General features: G+C 44.1%; 1 protein-coding gene and 1 non-coding gene across 4 annotated transcripts in view; one reads left to right on the forward strand and one right to left on the reverse strand.

The window, feature by feature from the left end:
* The window catches only part of STARD9 (StAR related lipid transfer domain containing 9), a 156,828-nt gene continuing 135,565 nt past the window's right edge, over positions 1-21,263 (reverse strand). For 2 of the 3 annotated variants that reach the window (XM_063639540.1, XM_055278849.2), the window contains exons 27-33: positions 4,093-4,180; positions 3,809-3,930; positions 3,063-3,127; positions 2,678-2,880; positions 2,328-2,422; positions 1,947-2,105; positions 1-1,384 (exon numbers count right to left, since the gene is read on the reverse strand). In XM_063639540.1, the coding sequence (XP_063495610.1) occupies positions 1,283-1,384; positions 1,947-2,105; positions 2,328-2,422; positions 2,678-2,880; positions 3,063-3,127; positions 3,809-3,930; positions 4,093-4,180 (834 nt within the window). In that variant the 3' untranslated portion in view covers positions 1-1,282. The remainder of the gene's footprint in view (positions 1,385-1,946; positions 2,106-2,327; positions 2,423-2,677; positions 2,881-3,062; positions 3,128-3,808; positions 3,931-4,092; positions 4,181-21,263) is intronic. The other variant, XM_055278850.2, reaches the window with a different exon arrangement.
* Positions 11,995-12,095, forward strand: LOC129483805 (small nucleolar RNA U13). Its single transcript, XR_008658297.1, has one exon. It is a non-coding gene; the product is annotated as a small nucleolar RNA U13 (small nucleolar RNA).

The following is a 21,263-nucleotide window of genomic DNA, read 5'->3' on the forward strand; positions in this document are numbered from 1 at the left end:
TAGAAGTTTAAAAGCAATTTTAAGAAACCTTCAATCAACAATATATAAATAATCTGAGGTAAGAGGGAAGAATGCCCTGCAAACACTTTAGAAAAATACATTTCTGCCACACTACAGAAATATATCTTTTACCACGTCTTCTGAATCCCCAGTTACCCTCCATCTACCAAAGATTTTGGGCACCAGAACTAAAGATGAGAATCTTTCCCACCCCTGCCACTTCCAGGTAAACACAGAGTTCATGTTCAGCCAGGCTAAAGTACAAGAAAACTGAACCCACTCTCCATCCCATCCCATCCCATCCTAGGATAGGTGGGGCCGGAGCAGAAATCATGGAATGCTCAGGACTCCACCCCTCCCAAGTGCACTGAGGTAAGTTCTGGAACTGAGCTTCCTCCCAACAAGCCACTCACTTCCTCTGGGAGTTCATTCACCTCCTCTCCCTTCCTCAAAGGGCAATGTTTAATCTCTGAAATTCCTCTTGCCTTGTCAGCAACCAGCATTTGGCTGCCACTCCAACCAGTCCTCAAAAGAACTCAGCCCCCAACCCTGACCCCAAATCTGTCCAACCTGGTTCTATGGTGTCTTCCATCTGACCGAGCTCTAGAGTGACAGCTCCATATCAGAGCATCATCGCTCAACACCCCTGACTCAGGCCAAGACCCAAATGTCTTCTCCTGGGAGGGAAAGGGAGAAAAAAAGCAAAAATCAATAATATTTTGCAAAAACTCAACAGGGAGAAAAGATTCTGAATCGGTGTTCTGGTTTGTGCAGCTGTTTTCTGAACCCTCTTTCTGTTTCGGTATTTTTAACGTCCCATCACACAGTAGAGCTGAATGCTAGAGGAGGTAGATTCAGAGCAGAGTCTTGGCCAGTGGCTGCCTGCTTCCCTACCAGCCTGCGGAAGCACCTTGCCAAAGCACTGCAGTCCCCGGCTCTGCTGGCTGTGCCCAGTCCTGGTCCTTAAGTGGCCTGTCTGCCACAGAGTCCCAGAAACAGGAAAGAAAGGTGAGAAATCCAAAAGGTGAGCAGAGCTGCATTCACTCTGGATAGCCTGGGCTAGGAGCTCAGGCCGTTTGCTCTGCACTGGTGCCAGCTGTGACCAAGTACTGACTGGGCTTTGCTAGCATCCCTGGGCCAGTGCTGTCTGCCCCAATTGGCCACAGCAGGTAGCATCAGCTTTTCCTGCACTGGGGTATGGAAAGTAACAAGGAACTGCCACAGTGTCTCTCTTGAGCAGTCTGGGCCTGCATCTCAGCAGCACCATCTTGACGGTGAGATGCTAGCTACCAAGGAAGGAAGCCAGTCTGGCTATAACCAGTGGCTGCTGTTTGATGAAAGAGCTCAGGAGCTGAGGTGGGAAGCCTGGAGCACCAAGTTCCACCTGAAAGCAGAGAGAGAAGAATTTAAGGTGCAAATAGATTTGAGAGAGTATGCCAGGCACACTCCAGCCCCATGGAGTTCCCCCAGCCTGTGGTGATGGGAGAAGCACCTCAGATTGTGGCTTAGTGTTTACAGGCCCCTGGGCTCTGCCATTCAGATCTAAGTATTGGCATTCACCTCCTAGTGACAAAGTACAAGTCAAGGGACTGGGAGGGGAGAGGTGAACCCAACAGCTCATCACTCCGCCCTGCCGAGGCTGCTGCTTTTGCCTCACAATGACTCATCTATCTCCTAAGGACACTGGGATCACCCACAGGATGCAGGTCACTAGGTTTTCGGTAATAGCAGCTTCAGAAAAGATTGATAAACTCCTGTCTCATTCCCTTCTCTCCAGTTCCCCACTGACTCCCCTTACTGCAAGCCCAGGAAGCCCTCGAGTCTCCGTGTCTCAGGCCAAAGGGCCTGGGCACTGGAGGGTGTTCAACAGCGAGACAGAAAAATCCCAGGGGGCTGTGGGACCAAGTCAGCCTGTGCTGTGAGACCAGCTGCAAAGGATTTATCACCTGGGCCAAGTAGATGACTCTGGTGACTTCCTTCCCTTCCACAGTGATGGGCTGCAAGATCCAGGCACTGGGCAGGATCTCCCCGCGAACCATTTTTCTGCTGGGTCTTGGCATGGATGTATCATACACAGACTGGGCTGCCATGACAGACAGGTGACCCTGGGGACAGAGGGAAATGGGAGTCTTGCCTGTGTAGTGTGGACAAAACAGGAACAGGCTCCCGTGTAGACAGTATGGTGAAAGGCAACACTGGGCCAGCCTTCAAGCCACCCCTACCCTGGCTCCAGCCCCAATTTGCCCTCCTTCCCCTAGAGGACCTGAGGCCCACACAGATTGTTTCTCACGACACTTCAGCCCAAGTTCTTCCCACAACATCTTTACCACCAAGGCAGGCACCTCTTTGGCTTCCACGCAGACACAACAGAAATCCCGTGGCTGCTTCAATGCACACAGGGTGGTGTTGCACACCAAGTACACTGGAGGGACAGGGATAAGGAAGGTCAGGAGGCCCATGGACAGACCTAGTCCTAAAGCCTTCCTGGTCAGGGAGCCCTCCCCCCATCACCCCATCACTTGACACCTAGCTCAACCTAGGCTGAGCAATCAAGGTAACCTGAGTACCTGGCCTCCCAAGAGGGCTGCCTCCAACCCTCCACCTCTATCCCCCAGCAAGACCCTACTGGGCACACCAGAAACCAGGCCCCGTGGAAGCCTTCCTTCCCTGGGCTCACCCAGGCTGATGCTGTTGGTCACTTGCTGATGCAGCCTTGCTGTCTGGATGGGCTTGTAATACAGGGGCCACAGAGTGGGGTCACTGACAGCCGCCCACACGTGAGACAGTGGCTGGGACACCACACCTGCCCCCAGGAAGCCATGCCGAGTGGAAGAAAACACCTTGTAGTAAAGCTGCACCGCCTGCTCCTCACCCTGATAGCTGGGGGGACACACCAAGAAGAAAATAGGAAGCGGTCAAAAATGGGCTGTAAGGGTCACCAAGGAGGGGCTCAGAGTGAAGACTTGAGGAATCCAGGTAAGGGAAAGGAGGAGAGAAGCCAAGCAGGGTGACAAGCTTAGGACCAAGACAGGCACTGTACAAAGGACCCCACACAAACTTACTTCCAGCCAGCAGTTGCCTGGCAGCTGAAGAGGTTGTGCAAATTATCCGAACAAGCAGCCATTACCTGGGGACACAATGGCCACACCCAAATTAGGAGGCACAGTAAAAACTAAGCCCCTGGGTTGGTCAGTCTGGTCTGCATCTGCTAAATTCCCCTTTTCTTTTTTTTTTGAGACAGAGTCTAGCTCTGTTACCCAGGCTGGAATGGAGTGGCATAATCACGGCTCACTGCAGCGTTAACCTCCTGGGCTTAAGCAATCCTCCCACCTCAGTCTCCCAGTCTCTAGGACTACAGGTACACGCCACCACACCCAGCTATCTTTTTGTATTTTTTGGTAGAGGCAGGGTCTCACCATGTTGCCCAGGCTGGTCTCGAACTCCTGGACTCAAGCAATCTTCCCACCTCAGCCTCCCAAAGTGCTGGGATTACAGGTGTGAGCTACCACGCCTGGCCTAATGTTTTTATTTTTTTGTAGAGACAGGGTCTTGCTATGCTTCCCAGGCTGGTCTCAAATTCCTAACCTCAAGTGACCCTCCTGCTTCAGCCTCCCAAAATGTTGGGATTACAGGCATGAGCTACTGTGCCTGACCCGAATTCCCCTTTTCTCAAGATGAAGAACCACTGAAGATGCCCACGAGCCTTGGGCTCCTCATCTGCCCAGCTTTTTTCCTACTTTCTCTTCCTGCACACCCAGCAGAGGTCTGGGTAAAGGAATGATGGGGATGGGTGGGAGCAGTTACTCACATCAGCCATAGAAGTGTCCACGACATGCTTGGCCAAATCCTGGTAGGAAGAGGAAAAGCAGGTCCCCAAGCTAGACAGACTGGATGGTGAACAGCAGCAACTGCCCAGGGAGGCTCTGCGGCCTACAAGAAATAGGTGGAGGCCCTGGGATAGCACTGAACATCAGGGTCTCAGGACAGCAACAGCTCTCCCGCAGACCAGTGACTCACTAAGATCTAGCAGCCATCAGCCCCCAAGTCCCCAAACCAGGCAGCTGGCTATGCCCAACACTCCCTGTAACTCACTGTAGGCGGAGTTCTTCCTCCCTGCAGAATGGCCTCCTCGCTCATCCCTTATCCATACATCCCTGGAATCAGGCAAGTTTGTGTGCCCCTGCAGAAGAGAAGATACTCAGGACACAGCCAGAAGGCAAGCACAGAATTATCTCCTCTGCCTCTGAACTGCATCTCACAGCTTCCAGTGGGATGACTCAACTGCAAAGGTCTTCCCAGATGGGAATACAAGAGGCTGGACGTCCCCCCAAGAAGACTACAGCAATAGAAATGGGTGTCTAGACGATCTCTGCTCCCCCTCTAAGCCACAGGCAGAGGCTGCTTACAGGAGAGTTCCAACAGGGATCAGAACAACCTGGGCCTGAGAGTATGGGGTGCTTGCCAGCCTTCCAAGCTAGGGGGTACCAGGCATCAGTGCATGAGAGGCTCTCTGCACCACCAGGGCAACAGGAATGAGGCCATGGCTAGAGGGGGTTTAGCGGGGTAATAAATGTGGAAGATGGGATGGGAGGAAAAGTAATGGGCTATGAAAAGCTGAACGCTTGGCCCCCACCCCAGGTGCAGCAGTCAAGCTAAAGGTCCTAACTGGGGATTAGATGGGGTGATCCTCTGGATCTGCAATGTGGTCACCACACCTCCACCTCAGCAAGCTCCTCAACAACAGAGGAACTCACAGGCACCCACCATCTTACCTCCATCATCACCTCTAACCTACTGCTACTCTGAACACAATAAAGGAGGAAACGAAGACAGTTCTCTCTCCACCCTCATCTCCTCCTCACCTGCTGTGACAGACAGCAGGTCCTTCTGCCTCTGGCTTAGCTCTCACACTGCCCTGTCAGAAGCCTTTCACTACTGATCACCAGTCTCTTCACTTGTTGCCCCCACCTCTTCCTCTTCACTAGATCTTTCCTATTAGCCACAACACTTGGCTAATTTTAAAAAAAATTTTGGGGGCTGGGCGGTGGCTCATGCCTGTAATCCCAACACTTTGGGAGGCCAAGGCGGTAGATCACCTGAGGTCAGGAGCTCGAGACCAGCCTGACCAACATGGTGAAACCCCATCTCTACTAACAATACAAAAAATTAGCCAGGCGTGGTGGCGGGCGCCTGTAATCCCAGCTACTTGAGAGAATCGCTTGAACCCAGGAGGCAGAGGTTGCAGTGAGCCGAGATTGTGCCACTGCACTCCGGCCTGGGCACAACAGAGACAGACTCCATCTCAAAAAAAAAAAAAAAAAAAATTTGTGAAGACAGGATCTCACCCTGTCCCAACACTCCCTGCAACTCCCTGTAGGCGGAGTTCTTCCTCCCATGTTGGTCTTAGACTCCTGGGCTCAAGTGATCCTCCCCTCTGCGGCCTCCCAACGTTTTGGGATTACAGGCGTGAGCCACTGTGCCCGGCTTCTCTCATCTTTAAAACCCTCCTCTTCAGTCTCCTGCCCTTCACAGATAAGCTTCTTGCAACTAGTTTCGCTGTTTGCCATCTCCTACTTCTCACTGACTTCTGAACCCACCCTAATCTAACATTTGCCCTCGTCACTCCTCCAAACAGCAGTCACCAAGGTCCATGATGTCCATGTGGCTGGATCTTGTGAATAACTTCTGTCCTACACTTCCTGAATCTCTCAGCAAGCTTTGACTTAGCCAGTCTCTCCCTTTTACTGACAGAATCACTTCCAGAAGCCCCTGGCTTCTCATCTCTCTGAGTGGTTTTTTGTTGTTGTTGATTCATCCTCTTCAACTGTTGACATTTTGGGATCCTTTCAAAATTCAGGCCTGGGCCCTATTTTCTCACTCCATAATATATTCCTAGCTAACCTAATCTGTTCCCAGTGCTGTACAAAAATAAATATCCAAAAATTATTGGATAGTGACTTCCAAAAATAAATATCCATAAATTAATCAATAAGTATTGCTGAGACAAATGGGCAGCCATCTGAAAAAAAAAAAAAAGATTGCATCAGAGACCCATTTCACAGACATACCAAAATGGATCCTTTATGCTTTATGGATCAAAGATATGCTGGGAGATGGAGGAGTATAACAGAATTACAAGAAAATATAATTTAAAAGATAACTGTGCCTGTAGTATAGTTGCCTGGGAGGCTGGGCGGGAGAATCCCTTGAGTCCAGGAGTTTGAAACATAAGCCACTGCACCTGGCCTCAAAAATGGTTTAAGAAATTCTCAACAACAATTGGATCAAGGAAGAAATACAAACAGAAAATGCAAAATTATATTAAAAATGAAAATACATGTCACAAGCTATGGGAAATGGCTGAAGCAATGCTCAGAGGGAAATTTTTAGCTTTAAAAACATCCATAAAAAGAAATAAAAATAAATGAATACTATGAACTACATGCCGACAAATTCAATAATGTAAATTACTGACTCAAAAGTTAAACTGACTCGAGGAGAAATAAAACATCTTAGTACAGCCTGGGCGGGGTGGCTCACGCCTGTAATCCCAGCACTTTGGTAGGCCGAGGCCGGTGGATCACGAGGTCAGGAGATCGAGACCATCCTAACTAACATGGTGAAACCCCTGTCTCCACTAAAAAAATACAAAAAAATTAGCTTGGCATGGTGGAGGGCCTGTAGTCCCTGCTACTCTGGAGGCTGAGGCAGGAGAATGGCGTGAATCCAGGAAGCGGAGCTTGTAGTGAGCTGAGATCGCGCCACTGCCCTCCAGCCTGGGGGACAGAGCGAGACACCATCTCAAAAACAAACAAAAAAAAACTTAGTGCATATTTTGTTTACAAATTTAAGATACTAAATTAGTGATCAAAGAAAATTTCAAGATAGCCTCATTAGGAAAATCTACCAAATGTTTAAGGAATTAATACCAATCCTTCCCAGATTCTTCCAAAAGTCAGGAGGGAACACTTGCCAACTCATTCTATAGGGCCAGAATTACCCTGATACAAAAACTGGGCAAAGACATCACAAGTAAACTATAGAGCAATATCCCTTATGAATACACACACACAAATCCTCAACAAAATACTAGTAAACTGAAATCTAGCAACACATGAAAAAGACCATATATCATGAGCAAGGAGGATTTATCACAGAAACACAGGGCTGGCTCAACATACAAAAATCAATGCAATGCACGATATTAATAAAAGAAAAAACCCCGTAACATTATCTCAGTAGACACCAGAAAAAAGTATTTGACTAAATCCAGTACCTTTTCATGATAAAAATATTCAAAAAACTAGGAATATAAGGGAATTTCCTCAACCTGATAAAGGTCGGCTATCAAACATCCACAGCTAACATCATACTTAATGGTGAAAGATGGATACCTTCCTCCTCAAATCAGGCGTAAGACAAGGACATCTGCTCTCACCACAACTAATAAACATTGTACTGGAAATTCTAGCCAGCACAACTGACAAGACAACAACAAAAAAGGCAGATGACATGATCTTGCATATAGAATATCTTAAGGAATCTATTTTAAAAAACCATTAGAACTAATAAATGAATTCTGCAAGGGTATAGGAGACAAGAACGATGTACAAAAATCGATTTTATTTGTGCATAATAGCAATGAAGAAACTGAAAATGAACTACAATTCCATTTATAATACTGTCAACAGGAATAAAATACTTAGGAATAAATTTAATAAAATAAATATAAAACTTATACTCTGAAAACTTCAAAACATTGTTGAAATTAAACCTAGATAAACGCGATGACATCCCATATTCACAGAGCTAAAGACTTAATATTGTTAAGATAGCAATGCTCCCCCAATTGATCTATCCATCAAAGTAATCCCAATGAAAATCCCAGCTGACTTCTTTGCAGAAATTGACAAGCTGATCCTAAAATTCATATGGGAATCTGAGAAACTCAGAATAGTCAAAGTAATCTTGAAAAAGAACAAAGTTGGAAGATGCATACTTCCTGACTTCTAAAGGTACTACAAAACTACAGTAAAGAAGACAGTGTGAGGCTGGGTGCAATAGCTCACACCTGTCATCCTAGCACTTTGGGCGGCTGAGGTGGGAGGATCGCTTGAGGCCAGGAGTTTGAGACCAGCCTGGGCAAGATAGCGAGACCCTGTCACACACACGCAAAAAGTGTGCTACTGGCATAAGGACAGATATGTAGATCAACGGAATAGAATTAGGAGTCCAGAAGTAAAGCCATATGTCTATAGTCAACTGATCTTTGACAAGAGTGCCAAGACAATTCAAAGGGGGAAATAATAATCTTTTAAACAAATGTTGTTGGGAGAACTGGATATCCATATGGAAAAGATTGAAATTCAACCCCTAGCTCCCACCATATGTAAAAATTAACTCAAAATGGGCCAAAGAATGAAATGTGGAAGCTAAAAGCATAAAACTCTTAGGAGGAAACATAGGCATAATCTTTGCAATCTTGGATTAGGCACTTGTTTCTTAGATATGAAACCAAAGCACAAGGAACAACAATAAAAAATAAACTGGACATCATTAAAATTAAACTTTTGGCTTCAAAGGGCACTATATCAAGACAGTGAACAGACACAATGAATGGATGAATGGGAGGACATTTTCTGTGAATTATATATATTTGCTAAGGGACTTTTAAAAAGACAAATAACCAAATCTTAAAATAGACAAAATATCTGACTAGATATTTCTCCAAAGAAGATATATAAATGGGCAAAGGCACATGAAAAGATGCTCAACACCATTAGCCATCAGGGCAATGGAACTGAAGCCACAATAAGGTACTACTTCTGATCCACTAGGACAGCTATAATCAAAAATAGGTCATGGCAACTCTTGGTGAGGACGGAGAGAAACACACTGCTCATATACTGCTCGTGGGAAGGCAAAATAGGACAGCCACTGTGAAAATCAGTCTGGCAGTTCCTCTATGATCCTGCAACTCAACTCTAGATACATACCCAAGAGAAATGAAAACATATCCATACAAAAGCTTTACAGGGATGTTCACAGCAGCAATATTCATTAGTAGGCAAAAAGCGGAAAACAACCTAAATGTCCATCAACTGAAGAATGGATAAATAAAATGTGGTTTATTCATACAATGGAGTATTACTCAGCCATAAAAAGGAATGAAACTCTCATATATTTTAAAACATGAAGGACCCCTTGTTGTGGGTTAAATCACTGTCTCCATTGAAAATATGTTGAAGTGCGAACCCCCAGTATCCGTGAATTTGACCTAATTTGAAAATAAGGTCCTTGCAGATGTAACCAAGTTAATATAACATAGTACTGGATTCGAGTGGTCCCTAAATCCAATGACTAATGTCCTTATAAGAAGGCAATGTGGAGCTGGGTGCAGTGGCTCACGCCTGTAATCCGACACTTTGGGAGGCTGAAGCGAGTGGATCATCTGAGGTCAGAAGTTGGAGACCAGCCTGGCCAACATGGTGAAACCCCATCTCTACTAAAAATACAAAAAATTAGCCGGGCATGGTGGCAGATGCCTGTAATCCCAGCTATCTGGGAGGCTGAGGCAGGAGAATCACTTGAACCCAGGAGGCGGAGGTTGCAATGAGCTAAGATCGTACCACTGCACTCTAGCCTGGGTGACAGAGCAAGACTCTGTCTCAAAAAAAAAAAAAGTTATGTGGTAGCTTACGACGGTAATTCTAGTACTTTGAGAGGCTGAGGCGGGAGGATCACTTGAGGTCAGGTGTTGCAGGTAAGAATGAGCTGTGATTGCACCGCTGCAGTCCAGTCCAGGTGACAGAGATCCTGTCTCTTAAAAAAAAATTAAATTAAAAAAAAAAAGAAGGCTATGTGAAAACACAGGGACAAACAGACAAGGAGACAGACACACACAGAGAGAGAGAGAGAGTGCGAGTGAGAGAGAGAATGTCATGTGAAGACAGAGATAGAAATGGGAGTGAATGCCAAGGATTGCTGGTAACCATCAGAAGCCTGGAAAGAGGCTTGGAGCAGATCCTTCTCCCAGGAGCTTCCTGAGGGAGTATGGTGCTGCTAACACCAAAATTTTGGACTTCTAGCCTACAGAACTATGAGAGCATAAATGTCTGTTGTTTGAAGCCACTCTGAGAGTGGTAATTTGTTACAGCAATTCTAGGAAACTAACACAATCCTGAAAACATTATGCTGAGAAAGAAGCCATCAAAAAGGATCATATATTGTATAATTCCATTTATATGAAATGTCCAGAATAGGCAAATCCATGGGGACAGAAAGTAGATTCGTGGTTGCCAACGGCTGGGGAATGATGAGTTTAGGGAATAACTAGGGGAGTAATGAAAATGTCCTAAAATTGGTGATGGATACACAACTCTATGAATATATTAAAGCCAATGGATTATAACAATAAAAAAATCAATTAAAGAAGTGCTCAAGGGCCAGACACGGTGGCTCACGTCTGTAATCCAACACTTTGGAAGGCTGAGGCGGGCAGATCCCTTGAGCCCAGGAGTTCAACACCAGCCTGGGCAACATGGTAAAACCCCGTGTCTAGAAAACAAAAATACAAAAGTAGCCAAAGTGGTGGCGCGCACCTGTACTCCAGGTACTCAGGAGGCTAAGGTGGGAGGATCACCGGCACCCAGGGAAGTCGAGGCTGTAGTGAGCCATGACTGTGTCTGGGCAACAGAGCAAGACCCTGTCTCAAAAAGAAAAAAAAAAAAAAAGACAGGGCATGTCAAAAGGACACAAGACCCAAGCTGAAAGAACTCCAAATAATTAAAGCTGGAACAAGTTGAACAATGAAATTAATAATGACAGTACGTATTGAATTATACCCCAAAGAATATGATTCCAAACTGAAAAAAATTAAATAGTTGAATAAATTAAGTGGCGGAAGAAGGGACTACACTTTCTTAGAGAAAAGTTCCAATCAATAAATGTAGAATAAATTAGGGAAATACAAAATTGCCACTAAAATATCACAGTAATAATTTTTACAGATAAGATACATTAGTAGACACTAAAATCAGTGGATGAAAGTTTGAGGAAAAACAGGGTTTTCCATAGTCTCCAAGATTTTTTTTTTTGGGGGGTGCTGCGGGGGATGGAGTCTTGCTCTGTCGCCCAGGCTGGAGTGCAGTGGTGCCATCTCAGCTCAATGCAAACCCCCCCTCCTGGGTTCAAGCTATTCTCCTGTCTCAGCCTTCTGTGTAACTGGGTCTACCGGCGTGTGCCACCACGCCTGGCTAATTTTTGTATTTTTAGTGGAGACGGGGTTTCACCATACTGACCAGGCTGGTCCTGAACTCCTGACCTCATGATCCACCCACCTCTGCCTCCCAAAGTGCTGGGATTACAGGCGTGAGCCACTGCGCCCAGCCAGTCTCCAAGATTTTTTGAGACAGGGTCTCTCTCTGTCCAAGGCCAATGGTGCAATCATGGCTCACTACAGCCTCCATTCCCCTCCAGGCTCAAGCGATCCTCCCACCTCCACCTCCCAAGTAGCTGGGACCACAGGCATGCACCACCAACATAGCTTGTGTGTGTGTGTGTGTAGAGATGGCATATCACTATGTTGCCCAGGCTGATCTCAAAATATTGGACCCAACTGATCCTCCTGCCTCAGCTTTCCAAAGCACTGGGATTACAGGCGTGAGCCACCACATTCAGCCATGCTCATTAATCATAAAGGACAATATAGCAACATTCAGTGGAGAGACCCCCAAACACCGCCTTAACATCAAAGTTCACATCAGCAGAAACAGGACATGTCGGTATCCGGTAACCTCTGATACAATGCACCGAGAATAAGGTATTGCATGAGATATACTCATACTATAAAACTATTTGTTGTCTAAAATTTGAATTTAACTAGCATGCTGTATTTTTCTTTGCCCAACCTTGAGAAGGGCAAATCACTTCTATGGCATTTTTTTTGCCAAAAACACATAACTTCAATCCAACCATAAGGAAACCACGGACATGATCCTTTTGTAGGTCGTAAGCATGATGATCGGGTTTTCACATACATGTCTGAGAAGTGCCTCTCTCAAACCTTGTTATGTCAGCACATTACCTGTCTTACATGAAAAAAAAAAAAGGAAAAAAAAGAAAGAAACAGCAGATAAATACATTCCAAAAAATTACTAACCACGAAGCAAGAAAAGACTGAGAAACTATCACAGGAAAAAGAAATTGATAACAATATACACAGAAATGAACAAGTTAGAATCAAAACTGGCTCCAGGAGAGACGAAATATCTAAACCAAAAGTTGGCAAACTTTTTCTGTAGGGAGCTAGATGCTGAATATTTAAGGCTTTGTGGGCCATTTGAGTAGTTGCAGCTACTCAACTCTCTGCCACTGTAGTGGGAACACAACCATAGAAGACATGTACATGAATGGGCATGACTATATTCCAGTGAAACTTTATTTACAAAAACAGGAAGCAGGCCAGATCCGGCCAAAGGGCCATAGTTTGCTAACCCCTGATCTTAACAGACCATCTTCCATTGAAGAAGTTTTTCAAATAACTAATCCCCTGCTGAAACACCAAGCCTTGTCAATTTAAAAGGATTATTATATCAAACTTTAAAAGATGATTCAAAAGAATTTTTTTTTTTTTTTGAAACAGGGTCTTGCTGTGTCACCCAGGCTGGAGTGCAGCAGCATGATCACAGGTCACCACAGCCTCGACTTCCCAGGCTCAAGCAATCCTCCCACCACAGCCTCCTGAGTAGGTGGGACTACAGGTGTGCAGCACCACGCCTGGCTTTTTTTTTTCTATGTTGCCCTGCCTGGACTCAAACTCCTGGGCTCAAGCAATCCTCCTGCCTCAGCCTCCCAAAGTGCTGAGATTACAGGTGTGAGCCACCGTGTCTGGCTCTCAAATTTTTTTACTTTTCATCCCCGTTTCACTCTCCCACCCATATTATTCTGATATGCTTAGAGTACATCTTTTTGTTTGTATGTGTTCTTGCAAAAAGTGATTGTTTTATATGTTGTATTTATATACTGTATATGTTGTTTAATTTACAAATAGTAATATATCTCATTTTATGGGCGGATCATGAGGTCAGGAGTTCAAGACCAGCCTGGTCAACATAGTTAAAGTCCGTCTCTACTAAAAATACAAAAAAAAATAAGCTGGGCATGGTGGCGGGCACCTGTAGTCCCAGCTACCGGGGAGGCTGACGCAGGAGAATTTCTTGAGCCCAGGAGTTGGAGGTTGGTGTGAGCCGAGATCGTGCCACTGTACTCCAGCCTCGGCGACACAGCAAGACTCTGTCTCAAAAAAAAAAAAAGTTTTTCACTCAGTATTCTGCCTAGGTGTTTAATCTGTTGATTTCGATTCTTGCATAGTATTAATATTTCATGTGTGCAACTACATTTTACCTATCCATTCTTCTCAGTGATAGATTCGCGAATGTCCTCCAACTCATTGCCACTTCAAATAATGCCTTAATAAACAATTCCTTACATGTTCTCTCATAACCTATGCAAACATTGCTGAGTCATAGGAACCTATAATGGTTCCAATATCCTCAAAGTCCTGCCAAAATCTGGCACCATCTGGCTTCCTAAATTTTGCCAACTTAATAGGTATAAAGTTTTTATTACTTTTTTAAACTATTCATAAACCTTGAAAAAGAAAACTACCATCTTTCTTTCCTATTAAAGGAGTATAACAGTAATACAAAACCTAAAGAATATATTGTGAAAGCAAAAACCACAGAAAAATTCAAATATTGATGCAAAATTCTAAAATATAAGTGGACTCCAACAACACATTAAAAGAATAGTGTATCAGAATCATAAATATGTATTATAGGATTTATTCCAGGAATGCAAGAATAGTTCCATATTAGCCCAAAAATAGATGGATGGATGGATGAATGAAATAATCTCCAAAGACTCTGAAATACCCATTCTGGATAAGAATATGCTATAAAGTAGGAACAGTTGGATATTTCCTTAGTATAGCAAAAATATATCTATCTCAGCTCAAAAGCTATAAAAAAGCCAGGTGTGGTGGCTCACGCCTGTAATCCCAGCACTTTGGGAGGCCGAGATGGGTGGATCACCTGAGGTCAGGGGTTCGAGACCAGCCTGGCCAACATGGTGAAACCCAGTCTCTACTAAAAATACAAAAATTAGCCGGGCATGGTGGCAGGCGCCTGTAATCCCAGCTACTCGGGAGGCTGAGGCAGGAGAATCGCTTGAAGATCGAGGCGAAGGTTGCAGTGAGCCGAGATCACGCCACTGCACTCCAGCCTGGGCAACAGAGTGAGACACCGTCTCAAAAAAAAAAAATTAAGATACGTATATGTATTAGCAGCTACTAAAATTAGTAGTGCAGGTCTAGAGAATCAACCAAAAAAATAGATGCAAAATTAATTCACAGAAATCAATAGCTTTAATACACATGAAATAATCAGAAGATATAACGGAAGGAAAAAACCTATTTATAAAAGTAACAAAAAACTTAAAATGCTTAGAAATAACTCTGACGAGAAATGTGAGAGACATATGAAGAAAACTTTAAAAACATAAAAAGAAAGCTTGAACCTAGTATGTTTTTGGTTAGAAAGTTCTATAGCATAAGACGTGGTTTCTCCCTAAGTCAATCCACATGATCCTATTAAAAAGAGTAGCAAGTTCTTGCAATTGAACTAGACAAGGTGACCCTAAATTTCATATAAAAAATAAACAACAGGCCGGGTGCGGTGGCTCACGCCTGTAATCCCAGCACTTCGGGAGGCTGAGGTAGGCAGATCGCTCGAGGTTTGGAATTTGAGATAAGCCTGGTCAACATGGTGAAACCCCACCTCTACTAAAAATACAAAAATTAGCCAGGCGTGGGGGCGGGCGCCTGTAATCCCAGCTACTCAGCAGGCTGAGACAGGAGAATCGCTTGAACCCAGGAGGTGGGGGTTGCAGTAAGCTGAGATCACGCCACTGCACTCCAGCCCCAGTGAGAGAGTAAGACTCCATCTCAAAAAATAAAAAATAAAATAAACAACAGGCTGGGTGCAGTGGCTCATGCCTGTAATCCCAGCACTTTGTTCAGCTGAGGTGGGCAAATCACCTGAGGTCAAGAGTTTGAGATCAGCCTAGCCAACATTGAAAACCCCATCTCTATTAAAAATACAAGAAAAATTAGCCAGGCATGGAGGGTGATGCATGCCTGTAGCCCCAGGTACTCAAGAGTGCTGAGCCAGGAAGAATCGCTTGAACCTGGGAGGCGGAGGTTGCAGTGAGTCAAGATGGCGCCACTGCACTCCAGCCTGAGTGATAGAGCAAGACTCCATCTCAAAAACAAACAAACAAACAAACAAACAACAGATCAGTAACACAGAGGCAGAGCAAGATGGCAGAATAGGACACTTCAGTGACAGTTCCCCACAGAAACATCAAGTTGAACAACTATCCACACAAGAAGATATCTTTGCTAGAGCTAGAAAAACCAGTTGATAGATAGAAGTACTAGATTTTACAAGAAGAAGATGCATTAAAGATAACAGGAAGGACAGTCTCATATTAACTGTACCAACCCTCCCCCAACCCTAGGTAGTGATGAGAGACACTGTCCACATGGCAGGAGAGGTTAGTGGACATGGGACTTTGCCTTAGAGCCCAGTACTAAGTATGCCACAGTAATACACAGAACCAGAAAAAACCCCACAGCCTAATTCCAGGCCTGTGCCCATGGACAAAGACTGTGGACCCACACTAAGCACCAGAAAGAATTTACCACCCCATCAGGATGAATGTAATTCTCACATCACTGGGCCCCAAATAAATTTCAGTATGGTAGCAGCCTGGGCCTTGGGCATGACCCATTTCCACCCTGGTCCAAGAGGCCATAGGCTTCAGGTGTAACCCTGCATAGCATCAGCTGTGGCAGCCGCAGAATTGCCCACATCACCTTTCCCTCCAACTGTAGGCAATGTGGTGCAGAGAAAGACACTGTCTGCTTTGGGGAAGGAGACGGAATTATGCATGAAACTTTTCCTTGGAACCCAGTACCAAGCCCACAACAACAAAACCAGCACCTGGTTCAGGGCCCTGGCCAGCATTACCACATGAGGTGGGGAACTCTCCCTGGGTCTTACTCAGGTCCATCTGGGCCAGGGACATTGGAGTCTATAAAGAGAGTCCCAGCTACATAGGCTTACAGTGCCCTCTAGTGCTAAGATGGGTACAGTGACCACAGGCTTAGGGAACTCAACAGCCAGGCTCCTTTGAATTCCTGGAAGGCCCTCTGAAAGACAGGTACAAACAAGGCCAGATTGCAAAAATTAGAATAAATATCCATTTCTTCAATGCCCAGATATTGACACACATTGGAAAGCATCAACAACATTAAGGGAACTATGAGCTCATCAAACCAACTAAATAAGGTGCCAGTGATCCATCCTGAAGAGATTGAGAAGTATAATCTAAGACAGGGAATTCAAAATAGTTGTTTTGAGGTAGCCCAACAAACTTCAAGAAAACACAGAGAAATAATTCAGAAATCTATGAGAGAAACTTTACAAAGTGATTAAAATAATCTTGGCCACGTGCGGTGGCTCACGCCTGTAATCCCAGAACTTTGGGTGGCTGAGACAGGCGGATCACCTGAGGTTAGGAGTTCGAGACCAGCCTGACAAACATGGTAAAACCCCATCTCTACTAAAAATACAAAAAAAATCAGCCGGGCGTTGTGGCAGGTGCCTGTAATACCAGCTACTCGGGAGGCTGAGGCAGGAGAATCGCTTGAACCTGGGAGGTGGAGGTTGCAGTGAGCCGAGATCACGCCACTGCATTCCAGCCTGGGCAACAAGAGCAAAACTCAGTCTCAAAATAAATAAATAAGTAAATAATAATAATAATCTTTAAAAAATCAAACAGAAATCCTGGAGGTGAAATACATTGAACAAACAAAAATGCATTAAAATGCTGTCTCGACAGCAGAAATTATAAAGCAGAAGAATAAATCTGTGAGCTCAAAGACAGGATATTTGAAAATACTGAGGAGGAAAGCAAAAAAAGAATGAAAAAGAACAAAAGGAAACTTAAAGAATCTGTGGGGTAGTGTCAAAAGAAGAAATGTGGCCAGGAGCGGTGGCTCACGCCTGTAATCCCAGCACTTTGGGAGGCCAAGGTAGGCGAATCACGAGGTCAGGAGTTCGAGACCAGCCGGACCAACATGGTGAAACCCTGTCTCTACTAAAAATACAAAAAAAAAAAAAAAATCAGCTGGGCGTGGTGGCTGGTGCATATAATCTCAGCTACCTGGGAGGCTGAGGCAGGAGAACTGCTTGAACCCTGGAGGCGGAGGCTGCAGTGGGCAGGGATTCTGCCACTGCACTTCAGCCTGGGTGAACAGTGCAAGACTCCATCTAAAACAAAACAAAACAAAACAAAACAAAAAACAAATGTACGAGTCACTGGCATTCAAGAGGGAGTGCAGAATGAGAACAGAGGGGAGTAGAAAATTTATTCAAAGCAATAATAACAGGGAACTTTCCAAACCTAGAGAAAGATATAAATATTCAGGTACAGAAAGGTAAAAAGTTCCCAATTAAATTTAACGAAATAAGACTACTCCAAGGCATATAATAATCAAATTCTCAAAGGTCAAGGACAAAGAAAAGGTCATAAAACCAGCAAGAGAAGAGAAGCAAATAGGGTAGGTGCGGTGGCTTATGCTTGTAATCCCAACACTTTAGGAAACTATGGTAGGAGGATTGCTTGAGGCCAGAAGTTCAAGACTAGCCTGGGCAACATAGTGAGACTCCCATTTCTACAAAACACTTAAATTAAATTGTAATTTTTAAAAAAGAAAACAAGCAAATAACAAGTAAAGGAGCTCCAATAGGTCTGGCAGCAGACTTCTTGGCAAAAACCTTACAGGCTAGGAGGGAGTGGGATGACAGTCAAAGTGCAGAAGGAAAAAAACATCAACCAAGAATACTTCATCCAGTAAAACTATCCTTCAGACATGCAGAAGAGATGAAAGACTTCCCCAGACAAACGAAAGATGGGGAAATTCATCAACACCAGGCCTGTCTTATAAAAAATGCTAAAGGCAGTTCTTCAATCTGAAAGAAAAGGATGCTAATGTGTAACAAGCAAACATCTGAAGGTATAAAACTCACTGGTAAAACTAAGTACACAGACAAATTTAGAATACTCTAATATTATAACTGTGATAGATAGACCACTCCTATCTTTGCTGTGAAGAATAAAAGACAAAACTATTAAAAATAATAACAACAGGCCGGGCGCGGTGGCTCATGCCTGTAATCCCAACACCTTGGGAGGCCGAGGCGGACAGATCATGAGGTCAGAGTTGGAGACCAGCCTGGCCAACATAGTGAAACCCCGTCTCTACTAAAAATGCACAAATTAGCCAGCCATGGTGGTGTGTGCCTGTAATCCCAGCTACTCAGGAGGCTGAGGCAGGAGAATCATTTGAACCTAGGAGGCGGAGGTTGCAGTGAACCGAGATAGTGCCACTGCACTCCAGCTTGGGCGACAGAGCAAGACTCTGACTTTAAAAAAAAAAAAAAAAAAAAAAAAAAAATTTAATTGTCTTTGTTCTATAACTGGGAAGATAAACTAGTAACTGACATTATCAGTGTGGAGTCTGCTGACAGGGCTGGTTTCTGTTTAGCCCTTAGGGAAGAACGCCTAATATCTGTTAGCGAGGAAGGGGATATAAGGAGGTGTGTCCAACCTCCCATCAGGTCACGGTCATGCATTCAGCTTTTTTTTTTTTTTTTTTTTTTTTTTTTTGAGTCAGAGTCTCGCACTGTCACCTGTACTGGAGTGCAATGGCGATCTTGGGTCACTGCACCTCCACCCTCCTGGGTTCAAGCAATTCTCCTGCCTCAGCCTCCCAAGAAGCTGGGATTATAGGTGCATGCCGCCACGCCTGGCTAATTTTTTGTATTTTTAGTAGAGATGGGGTTTCACTCTGTTGGCCAGGCTGGTCTCGAACTCCTGACTTTGTGATCCACCTGCCTCAGCCTCCCAAAGTGCTGGGATTACAGGCATGAGCCACTATGCCCGGGAAGGGCATTTATTTCAACACCTTTTGTTGGTCATGCACTCAGCTTTTAAGGTTTCTCTGGGGTCTCCCTGGCTGAGAGGAGGTCTGTTCAGTCAGTTGGAGGCTTAGAATTTTACTTTTATTTATCAATCAACATACGAAAATCAGTAGTGTTTCTATAGACCAAAAGCAAACTATCTGAAAAGGAAAGCAAGAACACAATCCCATTTATAATAGCTACAAAAAAATAAAGTCCCTAGGAATAAACTTAACCAAAGAGGTGAAAGATCTCTACAACGAAAACTGTAAAACACTAATGAAAGAAATTAAAGAGGACATGAATCAGTGGAAAGATATCCCATGTTCATGGATTGGAAGAATATTGTTAAAATGTCCATATCACCCAAAGCACTCTACAGATTCAATGCAATCTCTATCAAAATACTAACAACATTCTTCATAGAAAAAAAAATCCTAAAATTCATATGGACCCACAAAAGACCCTAAACAGCCAAAGAAATTCTGAGCAAAACAAAGCTGGAGGCATCACAGTACCTGATTTCAAAAAATACTACCAAGCTATAGTAACCAAAACAGCATGGTACTGGCATAAAAACTGACAGACTAAAGGAACAGAGCAGAGAACACAGGAATCCACACATTTACAGCCAAGTGATTTTTGACAAAGACACTAAGAACACACAAAGGAGAAAGGACAATCTCTGTGATAAATGATGCTGAGAAAACTGGATATCCACATACAGAGGCATGAAACTAGACCCCATCTCTTACCATACACAAAAAGGATCAAAAACTTAAATCTTACAGCAGAAAATATGAAACTACAAGAAGAAAACATAGGAGAAATGCTTTATGACATTAGATTGAGCAAGGAATTTTTGGATAAGACCTCAAGAGCACAAGTAACAAAAGCAAAAATAGACAAATGAGGTTACATCAAACTAAAAAGATTCTGCACAGCTAAGGAAAAAAGAGTGAAGAGACACCCCACAGAATGGGAGAATGTATTTGCAAACTATGCATATGACAAAGGGTTAATATCCAGAATATATAAGGAATTCAAATAACAGCAAAAAATCCCAAATAATCCAACTTTAAAATGGGCAAAAACCTGATTACACATTTCTCAAAAAAAGACATTCAAATGGCCAACAGGTATGTGAAAAAGATGCTCAACATCACCAGTTTTTAGGGAAATCAAAATCAAAACTACAACGAAATATCACTTCGTTCCATCTAAATGGCTATAATAAAAAGACAAAAAACAACAAATGCTGGTAAGGATGTGGAGAAAGGGGAATTCTTATACACTGTTGGCAGAAATGTAAATTAATACAGCCATTATGGCAAACAGTATGAAGGTTTCTAAAAAACTAAAGCAGAACTACCATATGATCCAGCAATTCCACCACTAGGTATATAGCCAGTGAAAATGAAATCAGTATGTCAAAGAGATATCTACACTCCCATATTTATTGCAGCACTACTCACAATAACCAAGAGATGAAATCAACCTAAATGTTTACGGATGAATGGGCAAAGAAAATGTGGCATATATACACAATGGAATACTATTCAGCCATAAAACAGAATAAAATTCTGTCATTTGTGGCAACACGGATGAACCCAGGGACGTTATACTAAGTGAAAGACACCAGGCATAGACAGAACCACCACGTGATCTTACTCATACGCGGAATCTAAAAAAGTTGATCTCTCACGCCTGTAACCCCAGCGCTTTGAGAAGCCAAGGCAGGTGGATCACCTGAGGTCGGGAGTTTGAGACCAGCCTAGCTAACACGGTGAAAACCCGTCTCTCCTAAAAATACAAAAATTATTTGGGTGTGGTGGTGGGCGCTTGTAATTCCAGCTACTCGGGAAGCTGAGGCGTGAGAATCGCTTGAACCCGGGAGACGGAGGTTGCAGTGAGCCAAGATCGCACCATTGCACTCCAGCTTGGGCAACAGAGTGAGACTCTGCCTCAAAAATAAATAATGAACATAAAAAAGTTAGCTGGGCATGGTGGCTCACGTCTGTAATCCCAGCATTTTGGGAGGCCAAGGCGGGCAGATCATGAGGTCAGGAGATCAAGACCATCCTGGCTAACATGGTGAAACCCCATCTCTGCTAAAAATACAAAAAATTAGCTGGGCATGGTGGCGGGCACCTGTAGTCCCAGCTACTCAGGAGG

Source organism: Symphalangus syndactylus, chromosome 5 (genome assembly GCF_028878055.3).
Source record: "Symphalangus syndactylus isolate Jambi chromosome 5, NHGRI_mSymSyn1-v2.1_pri, whole genome shotgun sequence".
NCBI classification, from domain to species: domain Eukaryota; kingdom Metazoa; phylum Chordata; class Mammalia; order Primates; family Hylobatidae; genus Symphalangus; species Symphalangus syndactylus.